Below are 19177 nucleotides of genomic sequence, written 5' to 3' on the forward strand. Positions count from 1 at the left end.
ACAACCTGCCACAATTCGATTGTGGAGAGTTTCATCACATCAGCTACCGGAGTCGAATACACCAATGACTCTAAATGGCCCCACAAGAAGAAATCTAGTGGGTTTAAATCAGATGAGCGTGGAGGCCAGGCAGTTGGTCCACCCTTCTACTTCAGGAGTTGTAGATCTTGGTTGGCAGCACGAGGTATAAAGGTCCCATGTTTACAAAGGCGGCAATGGATATCTTCAAACATTTTCCTGTCTGGACATCTTCATTCTGGTAACCTTTCGTGGTACAAACGATGAGCCTCCAGAGCATTTCCATCCGCCTAACCATACACAAAGTGCATATCCACTTGCTCCTGATTTGAGTACACGGTTGGAATGGGAAACCACCAGATTCTGTCAGTGCCTTGTGATGAAGGAAATCATCTGCAGGAGATAAGACATTCCGGTTAATAACTCAGGAACCAAGCATTTCTGGAACTATGTGGATATAAAATATTTTTATTGTCTACATATGAGGAACTCGTTCCTGAAGTTATGCCGTGTATTTTTGAGACACCCTGTATATTTAAAAAAATAATCAAAGAAGCCAAGAGTGCATATATATATATATGTGTGTGTGTGTGTGTGTGTGTGTGTGTGTGTGTGTGTGTGTGTGTGTATATCATTAAGAAAGTATAGTACAAGAATGCTGAGATGGATGAATATAGAGATGGCCAGTGTAACACAGCATAAAAAGATGGCATGAGAAAGTTATAGAGCAATAAAATACTGAAGCCTGTAACAGCTGAAAGTTGATCTGTAATAGTACTACAAAAAAAAGCGAGGTTATCAATGGCTAAGTATGAGAAATCACTATCTAAGAGAGCAAAGAATGGGGACAGGGAGTTTTTCAACAAAGAAGAATAAAACAAATTATATCAGACCTTTGCATTATGGGTGTAGAAAAGTATTAGATAACTCAGCTGATGAATTGAACAGGTATTTTGCATTGATCTTTTCAGATGAAAGGTTCTTCATGATGAGGAAATGTTGGGAAATGATCATGGCTAAGAAATAGAAATTATAGATGATTGTTTATTAGAAAAACTTTCAAGGTTAAAGACAGTTGGAAGTCGGTGGAGTTGGTTTTTATACCCAGTAATTTTGAAGGTGATGGTCAGAGAGTGCATTGAATCATTTAAGGTTAATTATGAACGTGTCGTAGGACTTGAGAGTGATTCCTTTGGATTGGAATCACTATTGCCAATATATAAAGGCAGTTCTAAGAGTGAATTGGGTAGCTACAGATATGTCAGTCTGAATTTAGTGTTAGGAAAAATCATGGAGGCAATGATAAGAGGTCAATCCCAGGCCATTTCGATAGAAATATAATTCTGAAGACTAAACAACATGGTTTTTTTAAGGAAAAAAAATGTTTAACTACTACCAAAAGATCTAATCAGGGCTCTTTGCACAGCATTATCAAGCAGTTTATCAAAGTGGTATGTTTTAAAAGCAATATGCCTCTGGACTACCAATGTGTTATATATTGAATTTCCCCAACAAATAGTGACCAGTGCATTATAAATTTATAAGTTGTGCCTGGAATGTTTTACATTCACTTGTGCATTGTTCCACTGTTTATGATTTCAGCTTAATACTGTTTTTGTTGTCTGTTTTCTCTAATTGCTCTCCTCTTTATCAATTTTGATTAGAAGTTATACTGTCTCTTCATTAATATATCTTTTTTGTCATGGTAAACACTGTTTTTTGAAATAGAAAATGCTTTGCAAATAAAGAATTTTGGCATATTTGACTGATTCGTAAGAAAATACAGATCTAGTTGAAGTCATGTTTGACCATACTATATCTGATTTCTTAATATTGATGATTGGCAACTTGAATGTTCAATTATATTCTCCGAGGTCATTCCTCATTAATTTCTCATTGGGTAATTGAATTGGGAGAAAGGGTGGAGACTATCAGTTTTTTATTTTCTGCATTTTATTCAGTTGTATTTATTATGATACATGGTTTATTTTAAAGTTTCTTTGTGAGCTAATTGCTAAAGATGTTTATTTTACTGACTGCATACTTCATTTACAGGAATGCCATAGGCCACCTGCAACTGACTATGATGTTAATGATCCTCGCCGTGTTTGGTACTGCTCACGTTGTACAAAAAACATGAAGAAAATGGTAAGCATTCAGCAAGTCAAATTATTAAGTATATACAGTCAGTCCTTGTATTAGCATGATAATTGTGTTCCTAGAAACCCTCGTGCAATGCAAAATCGTGCAATATAAACAACAGGCCCATGGGAAAAATAGGGTTAGGTGCCGACCACCCAAGATTGAACACACATTTGTAACCAAAACATTACCAAACGCAGTAAATTATCGTAATAAAATATTGCTAATGCTTTTGCTTCTATCATAAGCAATCTTATTTTTTGTTTGATTTTCTATCGAAACAGATGACAACCGTTCCATCTCTTCCAATTCTTTGCTTGAGTTTCCTGCTATGAAAGTTGTTTTTATTTTCTCTTCATTCTTTGTAATTCTCGGCATTGCCTCATTTAGCGCTGTAGCATGTGCAATATCACATGATCTTTCATTTCGCTCAAAGCATTTCACAATTTCATATTTTTTCTCTATTGACAGAGGTGGACTGGCCATAAGCCGTACCGGGGAAACCCCGGTGAGCCAGAGGCCAGTGTGATTTTGGCCATAAACGCTAGTATGAGGCTACTACAAATTTTCCCGGGTAAGAATTTTTGATCTAGTCCGCCTCTGTTTATCGATATTGCTTTTCTTTTTCTCTCTGAATCTGTAGTGTCTTCACCAGGATGCTTCCTTTTCACACCTTTTAAGTATTTTACTAATTTTTGGAAATAAAGCACAATTACAAAATGAGGAGGCACGCTTGATAGACATAAACAAAGCTGCACGCGTGTAGCAACTGAATAAACAACACCGTAAATGCAGAGACACACTAAGAATACCTCACTAGCTCACATTTTACTAAAGCACATTTCTGGGGGTTATTACCATAAAACAATTTCCAGTTGCGTTCCTGCTAGTGGAATCTGTTATAAATGGGTAGTAAACTCGATCTAATTGCATTTGCGATAATACTGATAGCTGGAATTGTGTGGGTTTTTACGTTATTATGGTTAAATGCGTTTCCCCTTCACTAATATAAAAAACATAAATACATTTTCAGAATCTTCTCTTCATTCCTTATCGTGTTGCGTTCAGTTGGGGTGATTCTGCGTTCAACTGCCATTTCTTGTAAACACAAAGGCGAATCGTGCCTAAGCGAATTCAGTTCGTGTTATATATGATATCGTTCCCCTATTTATAAATCGTGCATAATCGAATTCGTGTAGTGTAAACATGTGTTATACGAGGATTAACTGTATATTTAAAAACAGTATGAAAAGTAGAGAAAAAACTTTTAGAAGGAAAACAAGTGTTTATTCTACTTGCTCCTCTGTAATTAATAATTTAAATTCTTTTGAACTTGTGAACAGTATCTTTAAGATTCGAAAAGAATTGGAAGAACTTAAAATATTAATTTTATATATAATAATCCCTCCTGCCCAACTTTTAATGCATTTTCAAGATTCCCTGATTTGGTAAAAAGTTGGGCAGGAGAGAGTGCAAAATTATGTCCAGTAAATCTGATTTTTTTTTTTTTTTTTTTTTTAATATGAAACAGTAAAATCCCATACAATGCATATATCATACTACATAATGAAATAAAACATTTAACTTTTAAAAAATGAAATAAAACATTTAACTTTTAAAACTATTTATATTAAACAGTAATTCCACTGATTTTAAAAAGTCATTGTATGGTATAAATGGGTCAATATTGTTAGTATTCAGCCATCTGTAGATAATACTTAATTTAACCATCTGTAGATGGATTGTTATGCTCATTATCTATCTACAGTTCCCATAAAATTATTTTTATTTGAACTTTCTATGAAAGTTCAAATAAAATAATCTGTATGACCTTAAAATTTTGTGAGGAACTTTATAATAAATGTAAGGGAGCAATTCATTATTTAAATTAGTATTGTTGAAAATTATATATATTAATTTTAATTCAATGATAGTCCTTTGATTTTCTGACATGTTCAGATTAAGGTCAAGTAAGTAACTGTGGTAATTTAGGCTGTGATATTCCAAAGTGTTATCTTTTAAAGTAGTTAAGTTGTTTATTGCTTTTTTTTTTAACTGTTTCTATTTGTTCTATATATGTTTTTTTTATAAGGAGACAATATAAAGAGATCAGTATTCCAATATAGGAATTACCATAGTTGAGTACAGTTTTTTGACTAAGCGATATGATTTTAGACTATATGAAAAACGTTTTATAAGGCCTAAATTCTGATAACTGTTTCTTGATATTATATTAATATGACTTAAATTTTCAGTTTAATGAAAATATAATTCCTAGGTACTTTTATTAGCATTAGTAGAGGCATTTGATGCAAGAAAGCAAGCTTATGCAGCATCAGCCAAAAAAAAAAAAAAAAAAAAAAAAACCACTTCCACTTCACCCCTCTGTTCGTTCAAAATACCTGTCCAGCTGAGCCTTAAACTTATTTAGGCTATCAACCTCCACACAAGGGATGGAAGTCTGTTCCACCAACCAACCACCCGCTGGCTAAAGGCAAATTTCCGCACATCTATCCTACATCTGTCTTTCCTCAATTTGAATTTATGCCCTCTCAGGTGATTTTTCTGAGCTAGAGGAAGAATCCCATCAGCATTGAGCATGCTTAAACCATTCAAGGCTTTATACACCTCTATCAGATCACCTCGCTGGTGCCTAGTCTCCAGACACTGTAATTTGCAAAACTTAAGCCTTTCTTCATAAGAGCACCCCTTTTTTCCATTCACTAATCTTGTTGCCCTTCTCTGTACTCGTTCCAGCAGCTCTACATCCTTCTTGAAATGAGGCCTCCAGACCTGTATACAGTACTCTAGGTGTGGCCTGACCATCGCCTTATACAATGGAATAATCACCTCCTTATCCCTTCTGGAAAAATTCCTGTATATCATTGACAATACTCCATGAGCTACTCTTGCAGCCCTTCTGCACTGCTCAGAGAACTTCATATCTGCCTGCACAACCACCCCCAAGTCCCTTTCATTCTCTACCACTGTCAGTGTAGTACCACAGAGTTGATACATTGCTCTGGGGTTGCTGTTTCCCATGTGTAGTACTTTACATTTGTCAATGTTAAACTTCATTTGCCACCTCTCAGCCCATCTGCTCAACCTTTCCAGATCCTGTTGCAGCAGCATAGTGTCAGTAGTGTCCTTGACAACCCTGCCAACCTTTGTATCGTCTGCAAACTTGGACATTAAGCCCGATATACCATCATCAATATCATTTATAAATACAGAAAACAATAATGGACCCAACACTGAGCCCTGAGGGACTCCACTAATAACATCAGTCCACGGTGAGCAGTGTCCATTGATTACCACTCTCTGTCTTCCCCCCCTCAATCACCCCTTTATCCATAGCAGCAATTTGCCTCCAATGTCACACTGCTCCAATTTGTGTAGCAGTCTTCCATGTGCAACAGTATCAAAAGCCTTTCTAAGATCCAAGTATATAATATCAAAGTTATTCCCTGCATCCAGTTCTTTTGTGACTGCATCATAGTATCCAATCAAGTTGGTCAGGCAAGACTTCCCCTTAACAAAACCATGCTGTGTCTGAGCTATAACTGAAGTCTTGTCTAAATGATCCTGCAGTGCTTCTTTCACCAGTGCCTCCATTAATTTTCCTGGAACAGAAGTTAAGCTCACAGGTCTATAATTACTTGTGTCAGCCTTTGATCCAGCCTTTGATCCTCCTTTGTGAATTGGGGTCACATTTGCACATTTCCAGTCTATGGGTACCTCCCCTGAGTCCAAGGAAGCTCTCATAATTATGGCTAAGGGTTTGCTTACTTCCTTTGCTGCCTCCTTTAATATAACTGGATAGATCCCATCCACCCCGGGTGCCTTTCTTGTGTTTATCTTCAACAGTTTCTCCTCCACTTTACTCCCAGTTATTTCAAGATTCTGTAGCTTACTGCTAGAGTTGAATACACCTCTGGCATTCCCCTCGCTGAATAACTCCTCATGTGTGAATGTCGATGCAAATATTTTTGAATTTTTTTGTAGTGGAATGGAGTTTATTGTGTAATTGTATGTGTAAAGGTTTTTGTGGGAATTGACCTAGGAATTATATGTAATAATTCCTATGATGTGTAAGTAATGTGCATCAGCCCATTGTTTAAATGAGTTTATATTATCCTGTAATTTTATTTGCTGCACTGGTGATGACATTATTGTAGCTAACAGCTTAGAATCATCTGCATAGCCTAATATGGCTGACAAGATGGATTCAGTGAAATTAGTACGTCGTTCACTTAGACACTGAAAAGTAGAGGGCCATGACTAAATCCTTAAGGAACCCCATTGTTGAATATGAATGGATAAGATTTTTGTCCTATATTATTACTCTATATTCATATGATAAATATGTTTTCAGCTAAATCAGTAGAGGGTCCTGGATAACCTAAGCATGCAGTTTTAATAAGAGAAGCTCATGATTTACAGAATCAAAAGCCCTGAAGAGGTCGGTGTAAATAACATCTACCTGCATTCTCCTGTCAGCTGCTGTGGTAACATGTTGTGAAAAGGAACACAGGTCTGTTATCACTGATCCTTCAGGTATAAAAGTGTGCTGTGCATTAGCAATATGCTGTTTAAGATATATTGTAAGTTTCTGTGATATTATGGAATCAAATAGTTTAGCTAAAGAATTTAAAAGAACTATAGAATGATAGTTTTCTATTTCAGTCTTTGAGATTTTTTTGTAAATAAGACAAATGAGTACAGTTTTCAAACGTTGGATAAATTTCTTCTGTCACATTGAAATACTAAATAAGCTTAAAATGACAGGTTCTAAAGGTTTCCCACATTGTTTCCAAATTACGGCAGATATTTAATCCAGCCCTTTTGAATAGTGTTGGGCGAGGTGTTCTGAAGAATCTACTAGATTATGATTTTAGATAATGTTTCTGATACACTAGGAAATGTATAATTATATCATTAGGGATGAAACCTTTTACCATCCAAGTATTTGAAGCAGATTTGCAAAATAATCTGCAAATCACTTCAAATACTTTAGAATTAGAAATGCATTTAAGTTTATTAACAGGGTTTTAGCAGTAAGTATTTTTTTTTTTTTTTGTGAGCTTAAATAATTCCAATTTATGGAGTTGATATAATTCCTGTAGCTCATGTTTATTAATATTTTTATCTCTCTCTCTGTATGTTTTTATAATTATTTTTAATTTTTCTTATAGTTTTTTATTTTTCCTATTAATTTGGCAGAAAACCACATTGTAAATTTGTTACACATGACAAAATGTGGATATATTCAGCATTGTGGATTAACTCAAGACTTGAAGGACTCTGCAAGTCGTTAGGGGGGAAATTTCTATCAACTTGGCCCACACTTGTAGGTAGAAGGAATTTGTTTTGTAGAGACGGGATACACTTCAACAAAGGTGGTGCAAAAGGTTTTTGCCAGTATTATTGAGGTTACCTTAAAGGTTCAGGGAAACTGCTAGTTAGGAGGGATGTGGGTAATACTGACACGCATTTATCTGATAATATTGGTCAAAGTAAATCTTGCACATCTGTTACCCCAAATGGACATATTATCTAGATGTTCTGGGGACAGAAACGTTTCAAGTGAGCGGGTAGCTACTGCCAGGGAAGAGAGCCTAAAAATCTTCAAGGGTTGTGTTAGGGTTGTTAAATATACAAGAACAGTAAGTCTTAATTGTTTATACAGTAATGTTAGAAGTGTCATCAATAAAATGAGCGAATTCGAACTGCTGGTTAAAACAAGTAACGCGGACATAATAGGGCTTACGGAAACGTGGTGCCGCCCGGAAATAGGGGATGATGAGTTTCAGTACGGCTTGTATAATGTATTTAGGAAGGATAGGGTAGATAGAAGGGGTGGTGAGGTAATGCTTCTTATCAGAAGCAGCCTGAGTGCGACGATAGCTTTCCGGGATTCAGACGTTTCACATGCTAGTATAGAATCTGTATGGTGTGAGATAGTTGGAAACAAAGGTATAATGCGAGTAGGAGTAATCTACAGACCAGGTGATTGTGAAGATTATGACGAAAGCTTCTACATGCAAATGGAATGGGTAAGTAAGCGTCAATGTCTTATTATGGGTGATTTCAATTTGGTTCTAATTGATTGGAGTAAATGCGAAGGAAACTCGACATAGGGAACAAAATTTTTAAATCAACTAGATGACTGTTATTTGTATCAACATGTCAGGGAAAGTATTAGAAAGTATTAGAGAAAAGAATATCCTAGACCTCATCATCACCCATGAATCGGATGACATAACAGGGCTGACAGTAGCGGAACCAGTAGCAGGAAGTGATCACGGAGTTCTACGGTGGATGATGATGAGAGAGGTAGCAGCAGTAAAAGGCAAAGGAATTGGTTTTAATTTCAGAAAAGGAAATTATGATGCCTTAAGGTACTACATGGCCTCTATTAACTGGGTAGATATCGTGCAGAGAATGAATACATTTGAACTGTGGTATGCTTTTAAAACATTAATCACAGATGCCTTGAATGCGTATATACCATTAAAAAAATACTCCATGAGGAGGGTTCCAAGTTGGATGAATAGTGAAGTTGCCACATTACTTGAGCAGAAAAAGGTGGCATGGAAAAGTTACAGAGCAATAAAAAGTAATGAAGCCTATAACAGCTACAAGGTGATCTGTAATAGAGCCACAGAAAAGGTTCGACAGGCAAAGACAGTTTATGAGAAATCACTAGCAAACAGAGCAAAGAGGGGGAATAAGGAATTCTTCACATATATAAATGCCAAGAAGGGCAGGACAAACCAGATCGGACCTTTACATAAGGGAAAGGGGATAGTATTAAATACACCAGCTGCCGTTGCAGATGAACTCAACAGTTATTTTGCATCGATATTTACAAATGAAAAACCTTTTGTGGCAATGGGAAATTGTGGGAGCGAAGTTGAAAAATATGTAATTAATGATATTGAAATTTCGCAAGATTATTTAATGAAAAAACTTTCGAGCTTACAGGCCAGTAAGGCTCCTGGAGTTGATGGAATATACCCTATAATCTTAAGGGAAGTGGCAAGTGAGTGCATTGAACCATTGAGGCTAATTATGCGAGCATCACTAGACTGGGGAGATTCCCTTGGATTGGAAAAGTGCCAATGTATCTCCAATACATACAAAGGGTGGCCCTAAGAGTGAAGTGGGAAATTATCGACCTGTCAGTCTGACTTCAGTAGTAGGGAAAATCATGGAGGCAATGATCAAGGGTGGAATTCAAGATCATTTGGATTGAATTGAAATTCTCAAGGATACTCAGCATGGTTTTGTGAAGGGAAAATCATGTTTAACAAATCTGGTTCGCTATTTTGAAAGGGTCACTCACGAGCTGGATTTAGGGAATAATTTCAACATTGTTTATTTAGATTTCAGCAAAGCTTTTGACTCAGTCCCACATGAGCGGTTGCTTTATAAGCTGGAACAGGTTGGAATCAATGGGAAAATCCTTAGATGGATAGCAGGATGGCTTCAGGGCAGGAGGCAGAGGGTTGTGATAAATGGCTATTCCTCAGATTGGGTTGATGTAAGAAGTGGGGTTCCCCAAGGATCAATATTAGGACCACTGTTGTTTTTAATTTTCATAAATGACATCAATGAAGGGATAGAGGGCGTGATGTCTAAATTTGCAGATGATGTTAAAATTGGTATAGTAGTTAATGATCACTGTCAAGCTGAGCTTCTTCAGAGAGACCTAGATAGACTTCAGGAATGGTCAGAAAAATGGCAGCTATGCTTTAATCCAACAAAGTGTAAGGTATTACACCTGGGAAATAGTAATCCCAAAATAACTTATTCACTTGGTGGAGTTCAACTAAACCCAGTACTGGAGGAAAGGGACTTGGATGTTACAATACGGTCAGACATGAAATTCTCTGAGCATTGTAAACAGGTTGCAAGGAAGGCCCATGGTGTCCTGTCGATGATCTATCGAAGTTTTGCAAGTAGAGATAGGGACGTGATAATCCCATTATATAAGGCTTTTGTTAGACCACACTTGGAATACTGTGTTCAAGTATGGAGACTGCACCTAAAGAAAGACATTGAGCTTCTTGAAAATTCCTTCACTTGTTAGTAGATTTGCATTTTGATTAATTAATGCTTCAGCTGCAAGTTGCAAGGGTTTTAAGCAGTTTAATATATCTTCAGCGATTTTTGGATATCTGTCCTTCCATAGATAAGAGAGCTTTAATTCATGTAAAGCAATTTTTATTGGTGTTAAAATCCTTAAAAATCTCTCAGTCATATAGTTTTTAATGTATTCCGTGTTTTGCAGACTAAAATGACTTGTAACTCTATTTTTTCTCTCTTTATTATTTATTTTTTGTAAAGTAGTATTTCTTACCGGAGAATATTTAAACAGTTTAACAATTTTTCTCATACAGATTTTTCTTATGAAGATTCTTCGTTATCAGAATCTGATTTGCTGTTTTCTTTAACATTGCATTCAGATTCAAAATTATCTCCATCGTAACTTTTGCTATTATCAGTGCTATTGATATCTTTAAATTTTTTAACATCAAATACTTTTATCACAGCAAATGAAGTGCATGATTATAGCATAAGCATTGAAAGGCTGGTGATAATTTGCCGAATTTTTCCATAACTGCAGCACCATCACTAGTAGTTGCAATTATATCTGTTTCAAAACAAATTCCAATGAAAATGAGGGTTTCCAATTGTTTTTTAACTAAAGAATAGCAGAACATGGCAGAACAATTTCTATGAATTCTTATTAGACCAAGATTTAACGAATCTTCATTGTAATATACATGAAAGTTCATGTATCTTCAGTTTCTATTACTGGTGCATTCGCCTATAGAAATGCTCATTTTTACATTTTAAAACTAATAGAAAAACACATATATAGACTGTGTTTTTCATAATACTTATATGTTATTGCTATAATAGAAGATGAATTTTTTGGTAGTTGTAAAGCCTCTTTTAGAAAAACTTTCTCAAATAAAATCACTCTTTTTAATAGTATTAATAGAAATCCCATCTACTTCTGCAAGTTTAGAAACTAATTCATCCATTTCTGATACTTGACGTTTGACAAATTGACACAGTGTTTTGTTTTTTTTTGAAGTAAGAGGTGTTTGACCATCATCTTCACTTTCTTTCTTTTCATGCCATGATTAGAATATGTCCAAGATGACGATGGAGTCCACTTGTTTTATGATGCTTTGCATTGCAATGTTTTGAAACACATTTGGCAACGAGCTGTGTCGTTTTTGTCATTTTTTTTTTTTTTTAAATAATGCCAACATTCTTCATATGTTTTACTCATTTTTAGGGTTAACTAAAATGAAGTAAATATTAATTACTAAATATTAATTATGATTTTTGACGGAGCAGTTGTTCACATCTCACAGAATACTAGTGTTCTGTGGAACACAGTTTGGGAAACACTGTCTTAGTTGATGAGCATCTTGCTCTGTTACACAATATGATGCAAAATTTGTATGTTTAAGATTAAATTTTCTTGCTTCTACCCTAATATTTAATGCTTTGTAAAAGTAATTTTTGATATTTTCTTCTGACACATTTGGTTGCAGTCTTGAAATAAAGTACCTTTTAGTTACTAGAATGGACTGCAAATTATGTTTTTGCTGTAGCTGTGAGAAAGAATTATGTGATTGGTTAGAAGAAGCAATTTTTAAGTTTGATTTTTCTGGAGGTATATTTTTGAAAACTTGTGCATAATTTTGAGTTTGAATGGTTCCATTTTACTTTCTTCTTCTTTGTTAACAGTAGGAACTTTCAGTATAAGGTAGTGGAGGAAAATAAATCACTTTCTTTATGATGTATTAATTTATTAATTGATATTCATCATTTGATGAATATCAATTTGTGTGCACTGGTTGTCTTTTGATGGCTTTGTGTGCTGATTTGTGTCATTTAATACATTGATGAAATCTATCAAATGACATAATTGTTTATTATAGACAGTACAGGTTGCAGTAAGTTCATTATTTTCCGTAATTTTACAAATTTACATCATTTATATTATTAATTGGAATTTGGCATTCTTTGCCATATACCTTGACAATGGTATCTGAAGGTAACACATCGAGGTCATCATGCACTGATAATATGTGCATTTAACAAATCTGATTGATTATTTTTTTTAACTGCTTTAGATATAAATGAATCATGCTTTAAAGTGTATGAAGAATTTGGATTAATATCTACACTTTTTTTTTTTCCTTTTTAATTCATGTTTAAATTTAAGTTAATTTTTGTCAATAAAGTTAAACTTTTAAACTGAATGTGAAAGTTCTTAATAAATTCTATTTCAGACTTCAAGGATTGATTTTCATTCTGAAAGTCCGTCATTGACATATGAAGAATGTTGGCATTATTTATTTATTCATTTATTTCAATCTTGCACCAGTCCGTGAATTAAATGATCACCCCTTGTATGTTCTTTGATTGCATAACAAACTAGTAAGAAGTTCATCAATTTGTAGATTACAGGTCATAGAGACTGGTTTAGTATCTTCAGCCATTCTTGGATTTCAAGTTATTGCAGAATTGTTTAATGTAAATACTACTAGGAATAAGAATTAAGGAAACACTTAATCAAAACAACTTGAATACCACTGTCTTCTATGGTATATCCACAGATGTCAGTTCAACAAAACTAACTTTTATGAAGTAAAATATCAAAATATGATTTGAACTTATTTTAAATATTTTGTGATTAATCACTAGTTTCAATCATAAACTTATATTTACCTGAGGCATTCACATGGTGTTCACCTGTAAAAATTGCTCTAAAAGTAATAGCAACAGTCATCTAACTAAAAAAGTCAAAAATCCAAGCAATTCAGGAAAGATGGCTACCTACTTATTGTGTAACTGAATAAGCAACACCAGTGATACCTCATGTTTTTAACACCACGACTTAGGGACTAATTAACTAACTTAAGAATTAGAACCACTATGTTGGATATACATAAAATTGAATGCATGAAGTTTTAAGAATTATAATAAAAATTTTCATTGTCTGAATGACTGAACCAGTCATTCAGATAATGAAATTTTATATTAAAGTTTTGATATATCATTGCATTAAATTTTATGTCTTAGTGTTATTCTTAAGTTAATATGTCCCAGTAAGATTTTGCAAATACTTAAAAAATCTTATTTGAAAATTGTTTCCCTCTGATATGCCTAGGAGTGTCGATATTTCAGAATTTGATAAATTTAGAGAAAATTCTTCAAGCATATTTGAACTCTAAAATATATAAAAACATGTCTCTGAAGTCTTTGTTCTAAATGTACTTCAGTTAAGTATAATCGTAGTTAGAAAAAAAATTGTCTGTTTACTCTCATATACAACTTAAATTTCTTTCATTTTTGCTTGTCATTTCTGTGAAGCTCTGTTTGTCACCATACTAGGTTTTGCTGTCTGAATACTTTGTTTTGGGTGAAAACTTCTTTATTTCCTTGCTATAACTGGGATCTTATATCCATGATAATTATAATTGGGTTTAATGTACCTGCTGTTGCATATATGGATGGCTCAGGAGCTAATCATTATTAGTCACTAACTTGAAATTGCATCTGTTGCATGGTTAGTGTTCATACAGATGTAAATTGTCAGAAGCACAAACAACCACAATTCTGTTTTCAAATATTACAGAGCAATACTTAACTGACTTACTGAATTATGAAATACATATGATTATAAAATAATTTCTAGCATTGTGTAATTCATATTTTATTAGATAATGAGGTCAGTGCAAGATTTGAAAGAATCGTGGCTCAACAGGAATTATTTTATAGCCCTTAGTTGAGTCACAAAGTTAAAATTAAGAGCTGTTATCCCTGTAATTTTGTGTATAGGATATTAATAATTTTTTGTCATTTTTAAGGCTTCCAAAACACAGAAATCTTCCAAGTCAAATAATAATGTTGTTAAAGAATCAACACAGCCCACTAGAGGTATCAAATCAGAGATGACCCCCTCAGCACTGCTACCGTTCAAGAGAGCCGAACTTAAGGTAATATTAAGGTTTTTAAAAATTTGAAAGTTTAATTGTTGCTCAGTAAATTATCAGGTTGAGCATAAAATATAATGATAAAAAAAAATATAGTTCACTGTTTTGATGGTAAATAGTTGTTTTGAGGCTTGATGATAATGTCACTCACAAATGTAATTTCTCATCATTTTTTTTTTTTTTTTTTTTGGTATAACCTGATGGTGAAGTTTTAGAGGTTTTGAAATGAAATGCATTTCTCAGACAGTTTGACTACTTTGAGGGCTACTGTTACCTCTTTACTTACAAGAAGTGCTGAAGAGATTGAAATAAATGATAACACTGGTCAATAGAATGAAACTTTTTTTTTTTTTTTTTAAATCAAAGATGTAAGCACTTTTCTAAATCATTTTTGTATGTTAATTTAAAATATGTTCTTGGTTTTTCCTAGCATGCGTGTTTTCATAATAAGGTTGCTGATAATATATTTCAAGTAAAGATGATTTCTTTATAAAACATAAAACTGGTTACAATTACATTTTTATCACTTTTACAGTTTAAACTCAACACACTTTATATACATAGCTAAAATAATACAGCACATCATTGCGAAAAAAGAGATAAGTACAATTTAAAAATGTGCGGATGATTTCCTTTGGTACATCTTGTTCAGAATCATACCACTGTGCCCAAGTGTTTCTTGCTTTACAACATCTAGCAGTGGTCTGCCAACATGCATTCATTCCAGAAACTTTGATAGCAATTTTCTGTTGACTTAATGTTTTGATGGAATTGTTCTCCTTGCTCATCCCTCACTGTGATGAAACTTTTGGGGAAGAGGTCTAAACACAAATGCAAGAAATGAAGTTTATTGCATTTGTGTATATGCATTAAGTAGTTTCTAAATTCCATCTTTGTACTTGGGAGAGCTGTGGTTACCCAAGTTGTTTCCAGAGAGCCAGTTGAATGCCTGCTATGCTTTTAGTTCTAATAGTATATAACAAAGTTCTAATATATTAAGCCTATTGAAGTTCCTGCTTTTAGTTCTAATACATTAAGGCCTTTTTCAAAGCTTAAGCTTTCCTCCTGCAGCAGCCCTGATTTGAGGTTCCACAAGGATTTCCTCTTTCACTTTTGTGGCACTGATCTTTGGAAATTTCTCACTTAAACTCCTCTCAAACTCATCTTACCCATTGCTTTCACAAACTTTATTAGGTTAAGGTTAATGTGGAGAGGTAATAGAAAAATCTTTATTAGATCCACTAATGAAACATACTGCACACTACTCATTTCTGGCTTATATTTGCTTCTTTGAGGACAGTCACAACAATGTAGCAGTAGAACAACTGTCCCATAGGCACAGGAAACGAACACTTTGTGAACCCTCCTTGCATGCCCATTACTGTACCAGTGACTTTGAGGTCGCTGCAAGTATTCCATTGATGAGTGCTGTATTGAATTGCTCTGAGTACTTTCTTCATGTTATAGTATATCTGCTTTACATGAAAAGAATGGACAATGAGAATGGATACCTTTTAAGTTCTTATTAGGCAAGAGAACAACTTTCAGACTTTGCTGTGAAGAGTCAATGAACACCAGTATCACTCAGATGTAATGTGTACTTGCGATAATTCCCTAAATGCCATTGATACCAAGGTTAGTAGCAAAACATGTTTACTGTGTAGAATGCCACCAAAACTTGATTTATTTTTTGATAATTAGACACTGATATTCTTCTTAACCAAGTGTTTCTGCTTTAGTCTTGAGGTGAGAAGTTCAGATTTATCTTTGGAGAGGGAGAGAGAGAGAGAGAGAGAGAGAGAGTGAGAGTGCGAGCGCTAATCTCTAGTGAAGTTATTCCTCATCTTGGTTAAATAGCTCTGCCTCCTATGTCTCTTCATCAGGTGTGTACTTAGGATTGACTAAGTTCTCAAGTTTCCACCTGCCACACTTTCATTGCATTCCATTTAATCTTCTAAACAATGTAGTTCCTGCTGTGGAGGTAGGGGTTCGAGCCCACGACCACTAAATACAGAGGATGTGGAAAGGTCAGGGAATGACCACTGCATATCCCCAGAGCAATATGGCCTTAGTTGCTAATGCTCCTAAAAACCAAATAACAACAGCTGTGGAGGTAATAGAATTGGCATACTATCATTGTGATTGGTTTCCTCATTGCATCATCCACAGCTTCTTGATTAGACCGGGGTTCGAGCCCGTCACCACCAAATACGGAGGATGCGGAAAGGTCAGGGAATGACCACCGCACCGGAGCAATATGGCCTTAGTTGCTAATGCTCCTAAAAACCAAATAACAACAGCATCATCCACATTTAGATAAACAGTCTTGTGCTTATTCTTCAATGATAACCCAGTTACATTCACATTACAGAAGCAGCAATTACCATTGTGGTCTTTTGGCTCCCTCCATATTGTGGGCATGGCTTTTTACCCTTTTGTTCAACTAGTCATGTAATTCATTTGAACAAGCAGTACAAATAACATGTAGTGCTTTGCCTTATTCTGGTCACCTAGAGAACAACCAAAGTGTAATTCAATCAGATAAACTCCGGGCCTTAACATATATTGAATAGGGTTCATGCCTTCAAAGGAATGAAAGGGAGGCGTCACATCAAACTTGAGCTGCCAAGCTCAATGCTTGAGCCCATTCTTTGACAACACAGTGACATCCTCAATAGCAGAAATCTCTGGTTCCACAGGAGGTAGCAGTCGTTGGTGACTATATTGACTTGGAAAGAGTAAATGTATAAAAATGGATGCAGAATGGGACCAGGGTATGTCTGCCAGGAGCTAAATTGTTGATATTTTTGAGCAGTTCATCTTTTAAAGACACAAAAGATGATGTATGTGTTGGTCCTAATGATATTAAGAGGAGATCTGAAGAATTGTTTAAATACAGGGCAATGCAGAGAAAAAGTCACAAATTAGGAAAAAATTTTAAAGTGTCTGTAGTTCTGCCAAGACATGATGGGAGGGAGAATATGATGCAAGCCTTGTCGGTCAATTCCACCCTGGAGATTGTGCAAGGTTCACAGTAAACAGTTTTTCTAAGCATGGTCTATGCTTGTTGACAGGAGAGAAGAGACTCTTTTGACAGGGATGGGATACATATAAATAGAAGAGCTGCAAGAATATTGCTGATGCTGTCTAGGCAGTGTTAGCTGGGTCAGAAAACTGCTAGCCTGGGGAGGATAACACAGATTAGCATTAGCAGAAGCATATGATGCAAGAAAGCAAGCTTATGCAGCATCAGCTAAAAAAAAAACACTCCCATTTCACTCCTCCATTCGTTCCAAATACCTGTCCAGCTCAGCCTTAAATTTATTTAGGCTATCAACTTCCACAACAAAGGATGGAAGTCTGTTCCACCAACCAGCTGCCTGCTGGCTAAAGGCAAACTTCCGCACATCTATCCTACAACTGTCTTTCCTCAATTTGAATTTATGCCTTCTCAGATGATTATTCTGAGCAAGAGGAAGAATCCTATCAGCATTGAGCATGCTCAAACCATTCAAGGCTTTATACACCTCAATAAGATCAGTAGATTAAGAGTAGCTGCAGGCAGAAGTAAAAGTGATTCTTGCATTACTTCTGTTGGGACATACAGCAACCTGAAAAGCAAGGTGTCAGTGATTACAAGGCTTGCTGGGGTTATCATGGAATAAGAAAATACATGGGTTGTGGTTAGGGTTGCTAAAAGCAAAAAACTGGTATGCACATACATGCTTGTACACTAATGCTAGGAGTATAGTAAACAAATTTGATGAATTTGAAGTAGACATAGTAGGAATATCAGAAATGTGGTACCACTCAGATGTAAGTGATGTGGAATATGAATATAGTGGGTGCAGTGTATACAGGACTGTGGAGCAGGTGCAGAGAGGAGCAACCAGATAAGCAAACAAATAAGAATACTTTTACCACAAAAGACTTTGGTTCTGTAAATTAGAGTGCTTTGAAACTAGTCACTTGTGAGGAGACCTGATTGAAGTGTTTAAGGCTTTAAATGGAGTGAGTAAACTTAATGATGATAGTATTCTAACTCTTTCAGAAAATGCATACAAGGGGACATAAACTCAAATTGAAAAAGACTGGTTGCAGAATAGATGTGCAAAAATTTGCTTTCAGCCAGAGAATGATCGTTGCAGCAAACTATCCCATCCTGGTGTTATGGAAGTGGATAGATTGTATAAATTTAAGAAAAGTTCAGATATTAGATGGGATAGACAGATGAAGATGAGGCAGGTAGTATTTTTTTTTTTTTTTTTTTTTTGCATTTGTATAATTTTGTTGCCTTGCATCATTTGCTAATACTACTTCTGTTCATAATTTATTTTATGGTTCACTGAGTGAACATTTCTTTGTATGTATTTCCATGGTATTTCCCTGCCAGCACCATATAAAGCCCAAAAAAGCTCTTGAATAGACTGAGCTGTTTAAACTGGTTTTCTTAAGAATTTGTTCCAAAAACAGAAGTCTTCCTTCTAGTACTCTATTAATACTATGCAACACAATGCACCATCCAAAATAAAGGATTGGCTAGTGATGGTATTCATGCTGTGTTTTTTTACCAAACTGATATAATCAGTTTGGTACAACTGATGGATGTCAGTGTGCTGACTGAGTGTTTAAAAACAAAATATTGATGAAAGTTTATGTAGTTATTTCTTGCAACAGCAAATGAAGAACAGTATCATTAGCCTACTTAAAGAATGTGAATGTGTAGGATGTCCTATATTGGAGAGCTGATTCCTGGTCCAAATTGTTTGGAACTGTAGCAAAGTCGTGGAGAAGCTGTTGACAAACACTACAGCTCAGGATTACGTGGCAGAGGACAATGAGTGTGGGAACTTGACCAATCTTATCAAACAAATGGCCAGAATGTGAACATTTGGATGAGAATATCTTAAGAGAACAGTTTGATCGAGATGAACAATGTAAAATCGCAGAGATTTCCATAATTGAGATGGTGAAAAAAGGAGGAAATG

At 35.1% G+C, this 19177-nt stretch overlaps 1 protein-coding gene across 2 annotated transcripts in view; it reads left to right on the forward strand.

The window, feature by feature from the left end:
* Positions 1 to 19177, forward strand: part of LOC150086116 (integrator complex subunit 12-like) — a 142627-nt gene that overhangs the window by 118193 nt on the left and 5257 nt on the right. For both annotated transcript variants that reach the window (XM_090373722.1, XM_090373723.1), the window contains exons 6-7: positions 2074 to 2166; positions 14064 to 14192. In XM_090373722.1, the coding sequence (XP_090229848.1) occupies positions 2074 to 2166; positions 14064 to 14192 (222 nt within the window). The remainder of the gene's footprint in view (positions 1 to 2073; positions 2167 to 14063; positions 14193 to 19177) is intronic.

This window comes from Mastigoproctus giganteus, chromosome 5, assembly GCF_048544385.1.
Source record: "Mastigoproctus giganteus isolate SK-2022 chromosome 5, ASM4854438v1, whole genome shotgun sequence".
Classification (NCBI taxonomy): Eukaryota; Metazoa; Arthropoda; class Arachnida; order Uropygi; family Thelyphonidae; genus Mastigoproctus; species Mastigoproctus giganteus.